A 14,419-nucleotide genomic window follows, 5' to 3' on the forward strand; every position below is an offset into this window, starting at 1 on the left:
CTGCTGGTTGGTTGCCCACGAGGGTTTTCACGCCACTCCATCATAGAGTTGATATCGGGTCATGGGATCTGAGTAAAGATTGTGCCAGGAAGTCGCCATAGCCAACCATGCTGGAGAACTTAAAGATGGGTGCATGGTCTCAATAGCCAATGATACCTGCCTTCGGCTGGATGATTGCGACAACGTCCATATGTACTTCGTAGTACTCTGTACGCCATACTCCGTACGGAGGACACTGTTGTAGGATGATCATGACGAAGGAAGCAAAATGACGGGTTGCCTTGGTGGGGGGCCATGGAGTACCACAGGGATGACCCTCTAAAGGGATATTCTAGTACCGATATGGTCATTCCGAGGGAGAGCCTTGCAAGCTTGGATCGAGTTGTTGACTATGTGGAGAATACGAGAGAACCATCGAAACGCTCAGTTGATTTGATAATGAATAGATCATTTCAGTAATTCTGACAGCAGCTCCCCCTTGGACTGTGTAACAAGAGTCATCGAAGTGGAATGAGCGCCAACGGTGTGGCCCACCGAACAAGTGTAGAACCTCCTTACGGGGCCAGGAGAATGAAATTGTGCTTATATTTTTCTTGACAGTCTGATGACCATACGAGGTGACCCCGCCATCACTAGAGGTGATTGCATTTTTTGTCCCCTCCCGTATCAAAAATTGAAGAAGAAAGAAGGGTTGAAAGAACGTGAAATCGGTAAGGGTATCCGAACGGGTAAATTAGGGGAAGACTACATAGATAGAAACCGTTGATTCAAAGCTGCATGGCCGATCATGGGCCATGGTGTGATGGTTTCTTGATAGCCAAGATTTGCAGAGTTTTCTTTCTCCTATTTGAAGTTAACTAAATTCAATTCAGGTCTAGCGTGCTAGACAAAGAAGTTCGTATTTTACGTACCCAGTCGGGTACAGAGGGACGGAGGTATATACATCTACATCAGAGTCCTATATTTACCCAACTTGCAACCTATGTTACATACAGAGTAGATGCACCATTTCGAAATTGAAAATCAAGTCAAAGTGAAACGAAGAAATTAGACATGAAATAGATACACGCGAAAATAATATAAAAGAAGAAGAAAAAAAAAAAAAAAACAATTAACCCCTGAAGTACCATTAGCTAATATCTTGGATCCACTGAGCTCTGGGCTTCCTGCAGGTCCTTTCCATTTTTGGATCAACAACCTGACTCTTTTTCTTCCCTCTTCCCTCCTCTCTTCCCTTCTTTCTTCCCACAAAGCACAATACCCCCCTACTTCGTGATACCCGAGCTCTAGTGCTCTTTTGCTTTTCCTTTCCAAGATACCCTATACCCAAACGACTTTTCTAATTTTACTAAGCTCTGCTTCTTTAATACTCAATTATTTTAATCATGTCCGAAGTCCAGAAGACCGTTGAGGAGACCCCCGTCGTCCCTGCCGTGGAGACTGCTGTTGAGACTCCGGCCGAGACCGTTGAGGCCCCTAAGGAGACCACCGAGGAGCCCACTGCCACCCCCGTCGTTGAGAGCACCGAGGCTGCTGAGCCTGCTAAGGAGGAGGTGAAGCCCGCTACTGATGGTGTTCTGGGCTACAAGGCCCCCGGTCTGGTCAAGTGAGTTGCGACGGAGATGACGAACGCGACACAGCGACTAACGAGTATTGTTTTACTAGGGGCTTCCGCTTCGCCAAGCGCTTCTTCTACTTCAGCGAGGAGGCTGTCGAGAGCAAGAATCTTTCCGTCTTCCACCAGAATGAGAAGGCCGCCGTCGCCAACCCTACCGCTGCCTGGGCTACCCAGACCGGCAAGGGTCTGCTTTTCTTCACCAAGCGCGCCGAGGACAAGGCCACCCCCGCTGGCATCTTGAACCTCGTAAGTGATTTGACGACTATGCGATGCGACAAAGACTAACGTGTTTCAATAGGCCGATGTCTCTGACGTGACCAAGGAGGGTACTAGCGAGTTCCTCTTCAAGATTGCTGGTCACAAGCACACCTTCCAGGCCTCCAGCGCCGCTGAGCGTGATAGCTGGGTTGTCGCCATCGAGGCTAAAGCCACCGAGGCCAAGGCTGAGAAGGAGACCATCACCTCCAGCGAGGGCTACAAGGCTGAGCTCGAGAAGCTGACCAAGCCCGCCGTTGTCGTCGCCGCTAAGAAGTCTGAGGAGAAGAAGGAGGAGACCCCCGTCGTCGCTGCCGAGGCCGCTCAGGAGGAGCCCAAGGAGGAAAAGAAGGAGGAGAAAACCGCCTCAAAGAGCCGTTCCCAGTCCCGCAAGCGCACCAGCATCTTCGGTTCCCTCCTAGGCAAGAAGGACGCCGAGGACAAGAAGGAGGAGGCCCCCGCTGCTGAGGAGACCAAGGCTGCCGAGCCTACTGCTGAGCCAGCCGTTGAGGCTACTGCCCCTGTTGCTGCCGAGACCACTGAGCCTGCTGCCCCCACTGAGGTTGTGGAGCCTGCTGCCGAGACCTCTGCGGAGACCACCGAAGCCGCCAAGGAGGAGGCCAAGGATGAGAAGAAGACCGAGAAGAAGGCCAAGCGTGCTTCCATCTTCGGTAACTTCTTCCAGAAGGTCGCCAGCCCCTCCCAGGAGAAGTCCGAGAAGGAGGCCACTGCTCCCGCCGCCGAGGAGACCCCCGTTGCCAGCACTGCTCCTCAGCTCGAGAACCCTGTCGATGAGGCCGCTGCTAAGCCCATCGAAGCTGAGGCTGTCACTGCCCCCGCTGAGGCTGTGGAGACCCCCACTGCTGAGACCCCCGCTGCCGAGGCCGTCTCCACTCCCAAGGAGAAGCGCCGCACTTCGTTCTTCGGCAACCTTGGCATGAAGAAGGAGAAGAAGGCTGACTCCTCTGACAACGAGGTCACTGATGGTGAGGCCAAGGACACCAAGGCTAAGTCTAACAAGCTCGGTGGCCTTTTCCGCAAGCCCAGCAAGGCTGTCAAGCTCGACAAGGAGGAGGTTGCCGCCGCTGAGACCGAGGCCAAGGCTGATGCCGCCGAGGAGGCCCCTGCTGTCCCTGTCAAGGAGACCTCCACTGAGGAGGCACCCGCTGTCGTTGAGGAGACTCCCAAGGCCGTTGAGACCACCCAGGACTCTAAGAACGTCAACGTTGCCGTCGCCACCCCCGTTCAGGCTACCGCATGAAGTGCGACTCGGAGACCTGTCGTGGAGTTTGAACGGTGGTGGGACATGTCCTATCCATCGCCCGCCCGCGATATCCCTGGTGGTCTGATTGAGACCTGAAGGTGCAAATTTGATACCAACGCGCTCCTGCTGTTTTGCTTTTCCCTCGCCACTGTCACCGTCTCCGGTACCACACGGTCCCCCTTACTCGGACCTGGACTTGAGATAGTGACAATGAGATACCCGCTGTCGCTTTTTTTTTTTCCCCCTCCATTTGATCTGTTTTTTTCTCTAAAAATAATACCATCGGCGCCAACGACGCCAGCAGCCTTCTGGAATGCGGTTCATTCCTTTACGACCTGCGTCCCGCGACTGTGACTATGCGCGACGCGATTATGCGTTACGCGGTGTGTCGTCCGACTAGATTGATACCACTCTGCCCTTTTTCTTGGTTTCTTGGTTTTGTGTTTGATACCCTGTGGGGAGGATGGGTGCTCTTTTTGCTTGTTGCTCGAGCTTTGGATCTCGTCTTTGACTTGTTTCTTCCTGCAACCCAAATTGACCCTCTAATGTTGTCTACCGTTGTTGTCCCGAACGGCTGGTTTATATTCCACCGACGGAGGTGACGCACCTTGCGATAGGTAATACTTAATAGAATCTCTCAGTTTTTGCTTTACAATTCTGTTCTTTGTGTATAACACGTATTCTTCAGCCCCCTCGATCATCGCGTATTGTCACTTGGCATTTGCACCACCATCTCGAGGTGCACACGTGTGTGATGATGGCGGCTCTTGTACTCGCGTCTTCTCATCTACAGCATCGGGATCAATAATTGAGCCTCTCAATATCAAATGTAGCTTAGACATAGAGCCCAATTACCCAACAGTCACCAAAATGGTTCACTATCGCACTATGCGTGGTACTTATCCTTGGAAGCCTGGACGTCAACCTTGTCTCTACAGCTGTGTCGAGCATCATTAACTACTTCCACACTGTCTCCATCGGGATGGTACTATTCTGCATTCCGGCTCTGCACCTGCGCGTTCCAGTTCGGGTTCGCACAATTGTAGGAATCCTTCTCAATCACATCCTTTTGGTAATTAATGTTGTATTCCTGGTTGATTTTTGACTCTATGCCAGTGCTCCTACGTTCATTGTACAATGCCAGGACTCGGATTCACAGGTGATATGGCCGGGTTTTTTGCAGTTATGGTGCACATTATGCCGCTTAACAAGTGCCCAATGTTTGCGGCTTTGACGGCGTGTGGGGAATCGCTTGCGATCATTGCGGCGCATATAGTAAGTGCTGCATTAATGCAGTCTTCGGGATAGCGATTGTGTCTCCGGTATACTTTCCTAGTCACAGACAAGGTAGTGGTTGATTCACACCGACTTCTTCGTAGTGACAACGTCCTCTCCATTGGCGTTCTCTCACTGGTGACCATGTTTTACCTCTTTTCAGACCCAAGAACCCGCCAGGAGGATGACCTGACACTAAACCAGAAAACCGGAGAGCTGGGCCTCATCAGCAGTACTTCCTTTCTGCACCATCAGAAGCCGAAGTGTGTACTGATTTGATGGCAAACACTTTGGATTGGTAGTTACCAATATAATCTTCAGTCGTTGGCTCTCGAATAAGACTTCATGGCCAATTCACGACTACAAGAAGATGCGCTGGCAATACTATATCCTGCCAGACCCTAAGCAAGAGAGGCTACCTGGTGATCCCCATTCTCGTTGGTTTGATACTCGGGCTCTTTCTTTAGGGCATCGGCACCACCACGTCCGGCTACTACGCCCTATTGATGACCTTTGGCTCTGTGCGCATGCCCATTGCCGCAGGCTTGGTGGCAACGTCCGACCTCCACAAGTCCCTAGCCAAGATCATCCTCCATTCCGGATTCGTGGATTTCACTGGAGGGATTGGCTTCCAAGCTCCCCAAGCGGGTATTCAACTGGTTTGGACCGGGGTCATCTTGTTTAGGCAGAGTATGGACCCAGTGGGTTTGATCGCTATTGCGCAGGTTATATCTACGAAACATTTGTCGTCTAAATTGGCTGAGAATCATACCAGGGCTGACACCTGCGTACATATATTGAACAGCACGGACTTGGGGATATGAAGTATGGAGTCCGTCCCTATGCAGCGTCGGGACGAGGTCTTTGGTGGTATGAATCGGAGCTTGACTCATACTTGGATTACCGTTGCATTGACTTGCATGACGATGGTGGGAAGTGTTCTGGTTGAATGGTGCTCTGTCAAGCAAAAGTAGTCATCATCCTTCGTATGGACGGCACGAAAGGAGCGACAGAAGCTTAGATAGGAAAGCCCCACCCTGATTGCATATATGCAAGCAATACTCGTAGTTGAGGATCTAGCGACCCCATCGCAATGCGTTGGTGTTCTGGGGTGCATTGTGATACATTGCCGTAGCATATGGTCTCATTCTAGGAAACTACCATTCGATTAGGCAGAGATATATGTTATAGTCGATGCCTATGATACTGGTCTCTCACATGGCCTCATATTGTGGCTACCTACGTTTAACATTTTCCAATATAATGTTCTATCGTTTGTAAGAGGCTGATTACAGTCTAGACTTCAAGATCAATTATGCTAGGCAATCATGATGCACTTTTTTTTTCCCCCAATCCATCACACATGCCTGGAGGTGTTCAGCGGGCACCCATTTCGGCGAAGCCTCGGCCCCTTACGGAGTACAAGGTACGTCGGCACTATGCAAACCCACATCAAAGAAAAAAAAAGATAAACTGGGTCTGGACTACGGAGAAAGACTCCGTATGATAGCGTTCATAGTTGGTAGAACTTTTTGAAGTATGTAAACCAATAGATCCCAATGAACCATATTTTTGTCTGCGACCTTGGAAGTACGGAACACTCAAAGGACTCTCTGGCTTATGGTATATATGTTGTATAAGTAGCATCTATGATAGAATCTTGACTTCCGTACTCTGTAGCAAGGATCAAAGTCAAAAAAAGTCAATTTCACGCCCTTCGGCAAGACTAAAGAAATGCAAGCATCTCATAGGACATGGGCCCATGTACTCAGCCCATGGCGGGGACACAATTAGGAAAAGATCGGTGGATCCTTTGCATCCTTAAGGAGAACGGCTGTACCTCCCCGAATGTATCTGGAATTGAATTTCTCCAAACCCGCAGTCTAGTATACTATGTTGGATGTGTGTACAATGTAAAGTTTTGGAAGACTTGGGAAGAGAGTGAAAAAAAAAAAAAAAAAAGGGAAAGAGAAAGAAGAGAGCGAATGAAAAAAAGAAAAATTGAAATGGGCGATGCCTGGATATTCCGGAGGGATAGGAATCTGATCGATGATTGGTCAATCTGAAAAGACGCGGAGAGGTTGGTGGAGACAGGTACTTCAAAGATACCTGGACTTTCTATGTAAATGCGGGCAAGTATGTAGGTAGCACGTCATGTACCGTGGACAAGATGGATGCCTGTCAAATCTAACCAATCAGAACCACGGCTCACACCTGTGACTCACACCCCGTGACTTCGACGACTAAGCCCCGTGCGGCTCCTGAACTCCGATTGGTCAGCGCCAGGGCACACAGCCCTTAAGAAGTGCCTGAGTTCCCCCTCCCCGTTTGCCTGATTTTTCTTCTTCCTTATACCTGTTTTCTTCATATCCCCATATCCCACATCAACACCGCCATATTGCTGTCAGACCAAAACTATAATCAACTTCACTCTCGTCAAAATGGGTGCCCAATAAGCTCCCCGTCTTTCAACAACCAGTCTATCTCAACTGAGACAGACATTATTTCTCCAACCGGAACCCACCCTCTTATCTCCTCTCTTCCCCCTTCAGAGTCTCCTTTTGGACCTCTGAACTTCAGCATCGCATCGCGTAGCTCGAGTTCTCCCAACAACTTTGCCCCGATCGACTTAACGTCGTTCACCACGGATTACCACCAGCAACCATGGCTTCCCTCACCCCCGTCCCAGCCCTTGGCTTCCAATCAGAACAACAACAGCAACAACAACAACAGTGCACTCGAGGACTTTGTGCTCTATCCATCAGCAACACCACACCCGCAGCCCCGCTCGCGTGTGCCCGTGAATCCAACCCATAGACCTTCTGCACTTCAGCCATTCCTGGCGCAGAATAACCCTCGACGACACTCCTTCAGTCTGCAGTTGCACCGACATCTTCAGCAGCAGTTCTCTGGCTCACCTGTCCAAGACCCCAGAGTGACCCAGCTTGCCCGGTCCCCCTCTCATTGGTCCCGTCCCACGCTCACGCACAACCGTCCTTCGGCTTCTGTGCCTTCCAACTCTCCAAACACCAACCGCCCTCCCATCCCACTTTTCAACGGTCAGCAAAACTACAAAAACAACGCGCAAACATATAGACGTGTCATGTCCACTCCCAATTTCATGGAAGGTAACTCATCATCCGTCTCAACACATGTGAGCGAACACATCGCTAATCCCGCCCCAGCTCATGAGGTTGATCTTTTCGGTCTTCCCTCTGCCGACTTCCCTGCTAGCATGGATTCCCCGCTCTCGTTCAACGATCTCGGTCTGGTAAACGACTTCGCATCTGGTCCTCCAGGCACTATCTCACCAAAGGACCTCATGATGGATGCGTCCGTCCCTCCTTCTGGCACCTTCACCGACTTGAGCACTCCTTCCTTTGAGTCTCCCGGCAACTTCAGCCAAAACACCTCGCCCATGTTCACCGACATGGACATTGCCGGTCACGAAGAATGGCCCTCCCTCTTTGATCACACGTCAGATCCACTCAACGCCTTTGACTTCGCCACTCTGGATGCCGCAGCCGCCTTCCCTACCGAAGAAAAGAAGCCAGCCTTGCCCATCTCCATGTCTCCTGTCTCTCCTCGTGCAAAGCGATCGGTGGCTTCGTCACCTGTTCCTGCATCCGGTGCAGTCAAGCACTCCAGCGTCGCAGGTGTCAGCTCACGATCGCGCAAGCACCTGTCGCCTATCGAGTTTGATCCCAACGATCCTATTGCTGCTAAGCGCGCTCGCAACACTGAGGCGGCTCGCAAGTCGCGTGCCAAGAAGATGGAACGCCAGTTCACTTCGGAGCGCCGCATTGAGGATCTTCAGAAGATTATTGCTGAGCGTGACGCGGAGATTGCCAAGCTCAAGGCTCAACTCCAGATTCAAAATACCTACCAGTAATGGTGATGCTTTCATCCCACTTTTGGTCCTAAGTTTGAAACATCGGTTTTTGGCTTACGGCATACTTGGTGGTTCTGACGATTACAACGATTGCCCATTCAGTCTTATGTGTTTCTGTGTTTGATGTTTTTGGTTTCTTTTGACCCTCTGGGTATTGTGGTAGGCGCGGGTGATGGGTAAAGCCTAGCCCCGACGTCTCACCGAGATCAGATGAACGCGATTTGGTTCGTCTCATCTGATTCTCTTAAAAGTTTGAGACATGTTCCTCAGTTATTTCTTTTTCATTTTTGATCTGTCTCGGTTTTGTTTCTCCGCTCTGTTTCAGTTCACCTATCTGTTTATGATTATTTTTCGTTAGGCCGGTTCTGATTGTCTCCCTTTGTGGGATTGACTCGTGGCTATCTTAATATGGAATTTGCTTCTTCTTGAATCAATTATATCGTTTTACATCCTACCTCTACTTGCAGCCCATGCTCTCATAAACTACTGTGCCCTACTTCTCAGATATCATGTGTAGTCCTAGTACCAATCTACTTCCGAGTATCCCATGATCCATCTGTATGTCCCTCGGGTTAAAGTGGAAGTGTATATAATCTAACCAGCTCAGACTTGCCTTTAAAATGCCTCATCAACACACCCCGAGCCCCCCAACCACCCTTTATCCCATACCATCCACACTCACAACCCGCCTCCCAAATCCCCTCCCTCTACCAAAAGGCCAAACAGCACTCCATCACTCCCTAAGAACGCGCCTCGCCCGCTTCCTTTCAGCATGAGCTACGCGCCGTCCGAGGACTGCTGTTGCTCTATGGATGAAGTGAAGAGGGTAGGAGACACTAGGAGAGATGGGGCGTTTAGGGTTCCGATGTGTAGGGGTCGGCAATTTGAGATTGACAGGTGTGTTTGTAGATGTTAGGTGTTTTGAAATGAAGGTTGGTCAGTTTTGTTGGGGTGAGGTAGATGTTTCGGAAGTATCTGTTTCCATGTTCTGTCATCATAGCTGGTGGAGGGGATGGGGGAGTGTCATAGTATCGAAGGGTGCAAGGAGCAGGAGAAATTTCTAATGGAGAGAGAAAAAAGAGTAGATGGATGGATGTGTAGGAGGATGTATGGGGGAAGCATGCACAAAAGCACCTCGAAAGACTGGGAAACGAACGTGTAGCAGAAGTTCATCCGCCACAAGTCCATCTCAGCTCAAAGCATCAGTACCTCTCGACCTCCCCGTCTCCATCTTAGCCGTCCTCGCGCCGAATTGAATAGCTCTCTTCTTCTCGCGAGAAACCTTCACCAAGCCCAGCCGCAGAGCAACAAGCCGCAGCGCCAACTTCTCGGAATCAATACCCGCTGTGGCATCGATCTCCGGAAGCCCGAACCCGCACTTCTCCCACACAGGAGCCCGGAGCACCCAAGCCACGAACTCCTCATCCAAAAATGGGAAACGCGTCTCGCGGCCCCAGTGGGAGAGGACGCGGTCGTCGCGGCCGAGATTGCGCGAACCGAGACGACTGACATCGAGATCGATCTCGGCGATCAGGTCTTTGAATCCGCCTCGGTTGAAGGCCACGCTGTGTCGGCCGTAGCCGGCGAAGAGCTCGTCGGCGCCTAGGCCGGAGAGGAGGACGCGGGAGGAGGTTGTGTATATGGGTGATGGGGTGTCTGGGGTTGGGAGTTGGGCTGAAGGGTTTGTTTGGGCTGTGCCTTGGCCGCGGGATGCGAAGTACAAGGCGCATGCGATGGACATGTCCATTTCGGTGTTGTGGGGTCTCATTAGGCGCTTGACTTGATCCCGGTGTGCAATTGTTTCTGCGTAGGGAATGTCAATGGCGATGAAGCGCCATGTGCGGCCCGGGCAGGTTGCTTGGAGCTCGATGTGAGCGGACCGGCCGGTTATCCGATCTGGACAGTTTTCGTAGATGGAGAGGAATGATGGCGAGGCGAGAGACTTTTGTTGATTGGCTTTTGCAGCAGCTGCCACTCGGGGGTTCTCGAATGCTACATTGAGGAGGTCGATTGGTTCCTCGAGGGGGATGATCTCATGAGAGAGTCTGGCGAGAAGGGTGCAATCTAACCCGCCGGAGAAGAGTACAGCTGTCTTAGCGGTCTGGCCTGCAATGTATCCTGGAGGTTCAGGGATGTTCTGTATTCTCAATTCGAGTGATTGACGCAATTTTGACTCGAGTTCCTTGACGAATACTGAGTCTGTTGTCAATGCTGGAGGCTGCTCTGTTGGTAATGATGTGTTCATGAGTGGAATTGATTTTCTCTTTGATCTCTTGTCAGTTGCTGCTCCCAGGGGAACGTATGAAGGACGTACAATATGATCAGCTGGAGGTGAAGCAGCAGAGCTCCATGGCAATATCTCAATCTGGCACAATTCTCTGGGAGATAAAGAAGGATCTTGATAGCGAGCTAGGTCAATCGTACAAACGCCCTCGGTGCCCACTTCCTTGAAGGAGTCTACCGACGCACTGTCACAAATGCTGCAAATCTTCAGATTCCCTATTTTATCGAATCCCTCGAGGAGAGATCGCCTCCCAAGACAATCCCTGCTGTAGAAGAGTCTTGAGTTGACGGCATCATAGAAGACAAAGGCAAACGGCCCAGAGAGACTTGCAATAGCTTCCGACATTCTTTGAACAGAATGATTTCGATCACTTTCCACTGCCTGTAGAAATAATTTGAAAACGTGTTCAGTATCATTGCCTTGGACACGCTTCCCAGCGATCTTCCAGGCTTCTCCGTTCCAGCAGAGCACAGACTGGGTTGTGGGGTCTACAAGTGGCTGTGTGTATACATGATCGCCTCTCAAAGAAAGCACTGTGGACGTGAAAGTGAGATAATAGGAAAGGGGCCGAGACACTCCATCCTTTGCACTGATATCTTTTTGTACCGTGTGAGTTCTGTAGCTGTCTGGTCCTCGCTTTTGAAGCAAAGCACAGGTATCATCTGTTGATGGCGTGGGCTTTGATGAGCTCAACGAAAAGAAAATACCACACATGGTGGAAAATCAGGTGGAAGTGTTGTTTATTCTGAGATGGTTCGCGTGGTGGCTTTTTTGGATATATTTATGCCTGAGGCATTGTATATTAGTCACGTCTATAAAAAGGGCTCTTGGGTCGCCCAGATGAACCATGAGATCCCCTGTCGCCTGCGTATGCATTGAATGGATTGTTCAGATATTGAAATCGTAAATTTATGTTCCTTTCTAAATAGAAATGCTCTCCCCTTAATGAGTTTGACCTTGAGATCAGTGAAAGGTGAAGAGCATCATGCAAGTACCTGCCAAGGCACACAGTTGAGTATGTTGGAAATGCATGTAGGTAGTCAATATGTCTCTATCTTTGATGAGTATATACATAACACTGTACGGAGCATATCTTGATGATATACCCCTTAGACCCTCATTCCTCCATACATCAATGTAGGCTGAATCAAGAAGCGGACTACCTCGGTTGAATGATGATCCGCGCATCAACATGGGAGAGCCGCATGAGCATACCTGTAGTCTTTATGAACCCCTGAATCTGTCTTTTTTGCCTAGGCGCATATGTTAAGTATAGCTTATGTCGGCCACAGAATCCCCGTCCTCTCCGGGTCCCGAGACGAGAGACGCCCCCCATATCCATGAATCCACTGAGACGCCGGCCGCTCCAACTGATATCCTACTCCAAACACAGGACGATCTTGCGAAATCAGACAGCAGTCAAACAGTCCAAATGAGTGCACAAAAGACAACAGAGCCGGCACACATGGCGGCTGCTCTCTCCGATCCCGCTGCGATGGACTTGACGACAACTGCCCAACCATCACAAGTTGAGCAGCAACAACTTGCGGGGCAAATGGAAGGACTGTCAGTCTCAGGGAAAACAACACCTAATCTGTCATCTAGCACAAGTACTCCTCCGCCCCCTCCGCCCCAGAAGGACGATGCCTACCTCAACCTCAACGCAAGCTCCACGACCACTCCGCCAACACTACCCCCCATCAATACAAACCAGGCCTCCAGCCCCGAAAAAGAGCTCCCAGATGTGCCTAGTGATAGTGGCCCGGACGCTAAACGAGGTGCCCAGGTTGAAGGGTCTCGGGATGAGAATGCCTCTCAGCCGGAGATTCAAAGTATTATGGGACAATTCCAGGACCCCGCGCGGAGCACCGACCAAAAAGAGATCATGTCTCCACGGCTCGAGCTTGCTGAGCAATTTCGAGGTGGTCCAACATATTTCCCGCCACGCAAATCTAGTTTGGACCATGCGCCTTCCATCGAGCCTGCGGATTCTGCGGTCGCTGCATCCCCGGGGAAGCAGCCTGTATCCCAACATCCCCACAAGCCCGAGTCGCCAGTGTCAAACCGGCGAGCGTCCACCTCGACCGTCCCACCAATGCCGGAACCAGAATCTGACCAACCATTTGATTTCCACCGTTTCCTAGAACAGCTGCGTCACCGCACCGCCGACCCCGTAGCAAAGTTTTTGCGGTCGTTCCTTATGGAGTTTGGCAAGAAGCAATGGATGGTCCATGAACAAGTCAAGATCATCAGTGATTTCTTGACGTTTATCACAAATAAGATGGCCATGTGCGAGATCTGGCGAGATGTATCGGATAGCGAATTCGATAATGCCAAGGAGGGCATGGAGAAACTTGTTATGAATCGCCTGTATTCGCAGACCTTCTCCCCAGCCATTCCAGCTCCGCCCACAATACCTAGAAGTGCCAGTCGGAGCCGACGGAGAGAGCTAGAGAGGCTCCATGGGCCGTGTCGACGTGGCCAACATCAGGAGGATATTGAGCGAGACGATATACTGGCCCAGAAGATTCGCATATACGGCTGGGTCAATGAAACGCACCTGGACATCCCAACTGTGAGCGGCGGTGGACGTCGTTTCTTAAATCTGGCACAGCAAGGTGTGTATTATGGGTATCTTGGTGAGATTTTCAACTTTCTAACTTTGTGACTTTCTTTGCTTGACAGAAATATCAAAAATCAATGGCTACCGGGCTCCCCGAGATAAGGTCATTTGCATTTTGAACTGTTGCAAAGTCATCTTTGGTTTATTAAAGAATTCCAAAAAGGGCGACACATCCGCCGACTCATTTATTCCCCTCCTGATCTATGTGGTTTTGCATGCAAACCCTGATCATCTCGTTTCTAACATTCAATACATTCTTCGATTCCGCAACCAGGACAAACTTGGTGGCGAAGCAGGGTATTACATCTCATCGTTGGTATGTTTGACTTCCGTACTGCCCTAGATGTCCAGAGACTGACCTCTCTCAGTCTGGAGCCATCCAATTCATCGAGAGCCTCGACCGCACAAGTTTAACCGTCAGCGACGAGGAATTCGAACGCAACGTCGAAGCCGCCGTGTCCGCCATTGCAGAACAGAACCGCGAATCTGAAAGCTTCGAAGAAAAACCCTCCACTCAACCCCCTCCATCCCAGACCCAGGCCGGACCAAGCCGCAAAGAAACCACCCAATCCAGTGACGACGAGAGCTCTGCCCCAGTCGCGGGACTATTACGCACAATCCAAAAACCCCTCTCCACCATCGGCCGCATGTTCTCCGACGACCCAGACCCAGGTTCTACCGCTTCTCAAGAACGCCCCCAACCTATCCCGACGCCCCAATTCGGTGTTGCCCCGCCCCGTCTCACCCCGAACGTCTACCAGCCTCCTCGCGCAAGTAGCGAGGATGGCCGGCGGTCAGGCGATGAGCGCGTCCACCCTACCCACGGTAGCAGAACCTCCGCGAAGAAGAATCTAACCCGTGTACTCGACGCCCAGGACGCCGCTGCGCGCCAGGCTAGCGCTGAGGATGCGGAAGCGCGCCGCATCCAACGCGCTGAACACAATAATGTTGTCGAGACACTTTCGAACATGTTTCCCAACCTAGATCGTGAACTAATTGATGACGTCGTCAATATGAAAGAGGGGAGGTGAGTACTTCCTATCCTTGCGGATGTTTGAATTTCATAAGCTCAACTAACCGTTCCTTATAGGGTTGGTCTAGCCGTTGATGCTTGTCTTGCTCTCAGTGCAGAGTAGTATATAGAATAATGTAGCATCTTTGCTTGTTCTGGAATATCATGTCAGGAACAGTCCTAGCGGCAATGCTCT

General features: G+C 50.7%; 5 protein-coding genes across 5 annotated transcripts; 4 read left to right on the forward strand and 1 right to left on the reverse strand.

Annotated features, from left to right (window-relative positions):
- Nucleotides 1–1,385: 1,385 nt before the first annotated feature.
- N7500_002289 (uncharacterized protein) lies at nucleotides 1,386–3,134 on the forward strand (the record flags this gene model as incomplete). Its single annotated transcript, XM_056673435.1, has 3 exons — nucleotides 1,386–1,606; nucleotides 1,666–1,864; nucleotides 1,917–3,134. 3 exons carry the CDS (start codon nucleotides 1,386–1,388, stop codon nucleotides 3,132–3,134), a joined length of 1,638 nt encoding a protein of 545 aa, XP_056533960.1.
- Nucleotides 3,135–3,827: 693 nt separating this feature from the next.
- On the forward strand, nucleotides 3,828–5,166 carry N7500_002290 (Major facilitator superfamily domain general substrate transporter; the record flags this gene model as incomplete). Its single annotated transcript, XM_056673436.1, has 5 exons — nucleotides 3,828–4,032; nucleotides 4,076–4,209; nucleotides 4,254–4,412; nucleotides 4,880–5,060; nucleotides 5,138–5,166. Coding segments are annotated over 5 exons (708 nt in total), but the record flags the coding sequence as incomplete, so codon positions are not given.
- A 1,687-nt stretch (nucleotides 5,167–6,853) lies between these two features.
- On the forward strand, nucleotides 6,854–8,304 carry cpcA (amino acid starvation-responsive transcription factor GCN4; the record flags this gene model as incomplete). The annotated part of the gene is made up of 3 exons (XM_056673437.1): nucleotides 6,854–6,857; nucleotides 6,911–7,540; nucleotides 7,598–8,304. 3 exons carry the CDS (start codon nucleotides 6,854–6,856, stop codon nucleotides 8,302–8,304), a joined length of 1,341 nt encoding a protein of 446 aa, XP_056533962.1.
- Nucleotides 8,305–9,493: 1,189 nt separating this feature from the next.
- N7500_002292 (asparagine synthetase domain-containing protein) lies at nucleotides 9,494–11,302 on the reverse strand (the record flags this gene model as incomplete). Its single annotated transcript, XM_056673438.1, has 1 exon — nucleotides 9,494–11,302. One exon carries the CDS (start codon nucleotides 11,300–11,302, stop codon nucleotides 9,494–9,496), a length of 1,809 nt encoding a protein of 602 aa, XP_056533963.1.
- A 565-nt stretch (nucleotides 11,303–11,867) lies between these two features.
- Nucleotides 11,868–14,347, forward strand: N7500_002293 (guanine nucleotide exchange factor VPS9; the record flags this gene model as incomplete). The annotated part of the gene is made up of 4 exons (XM_056673439.1): nucleotides 11,868–13,206; nucleotides 13,274–13,527; nucleotides 13,580–14,238; nucleotides 14,302–14,347. The coding sequence occupies 4 exons, from the start codon at nucleotides 11,868–11,870 to the stop codon at nucleotides 14,345–14,347; spliced, it is 2,298 nt and encodes a 765-aa protein (XP_056533964.1).
- Nucleotides 14,348–14,419: the final 72 nt, after the last annotated feature.

The sequence above is a fragment of the Penicillium coprophilum genome (assembly GCF_028826855.1).
Source record: "Penicillium coprophilum strain IBT 35676 chromosome Unknown utg000002l_segment0_segment1, whole genome shotgun sequence".
Taxonomy (NCBI): Eukaryota; Fungi; Ascomycota; class Eurotiomycetes; order Eurotiales; family Aspergillaceae; genus Penicillium; species Penicillium coprophilum.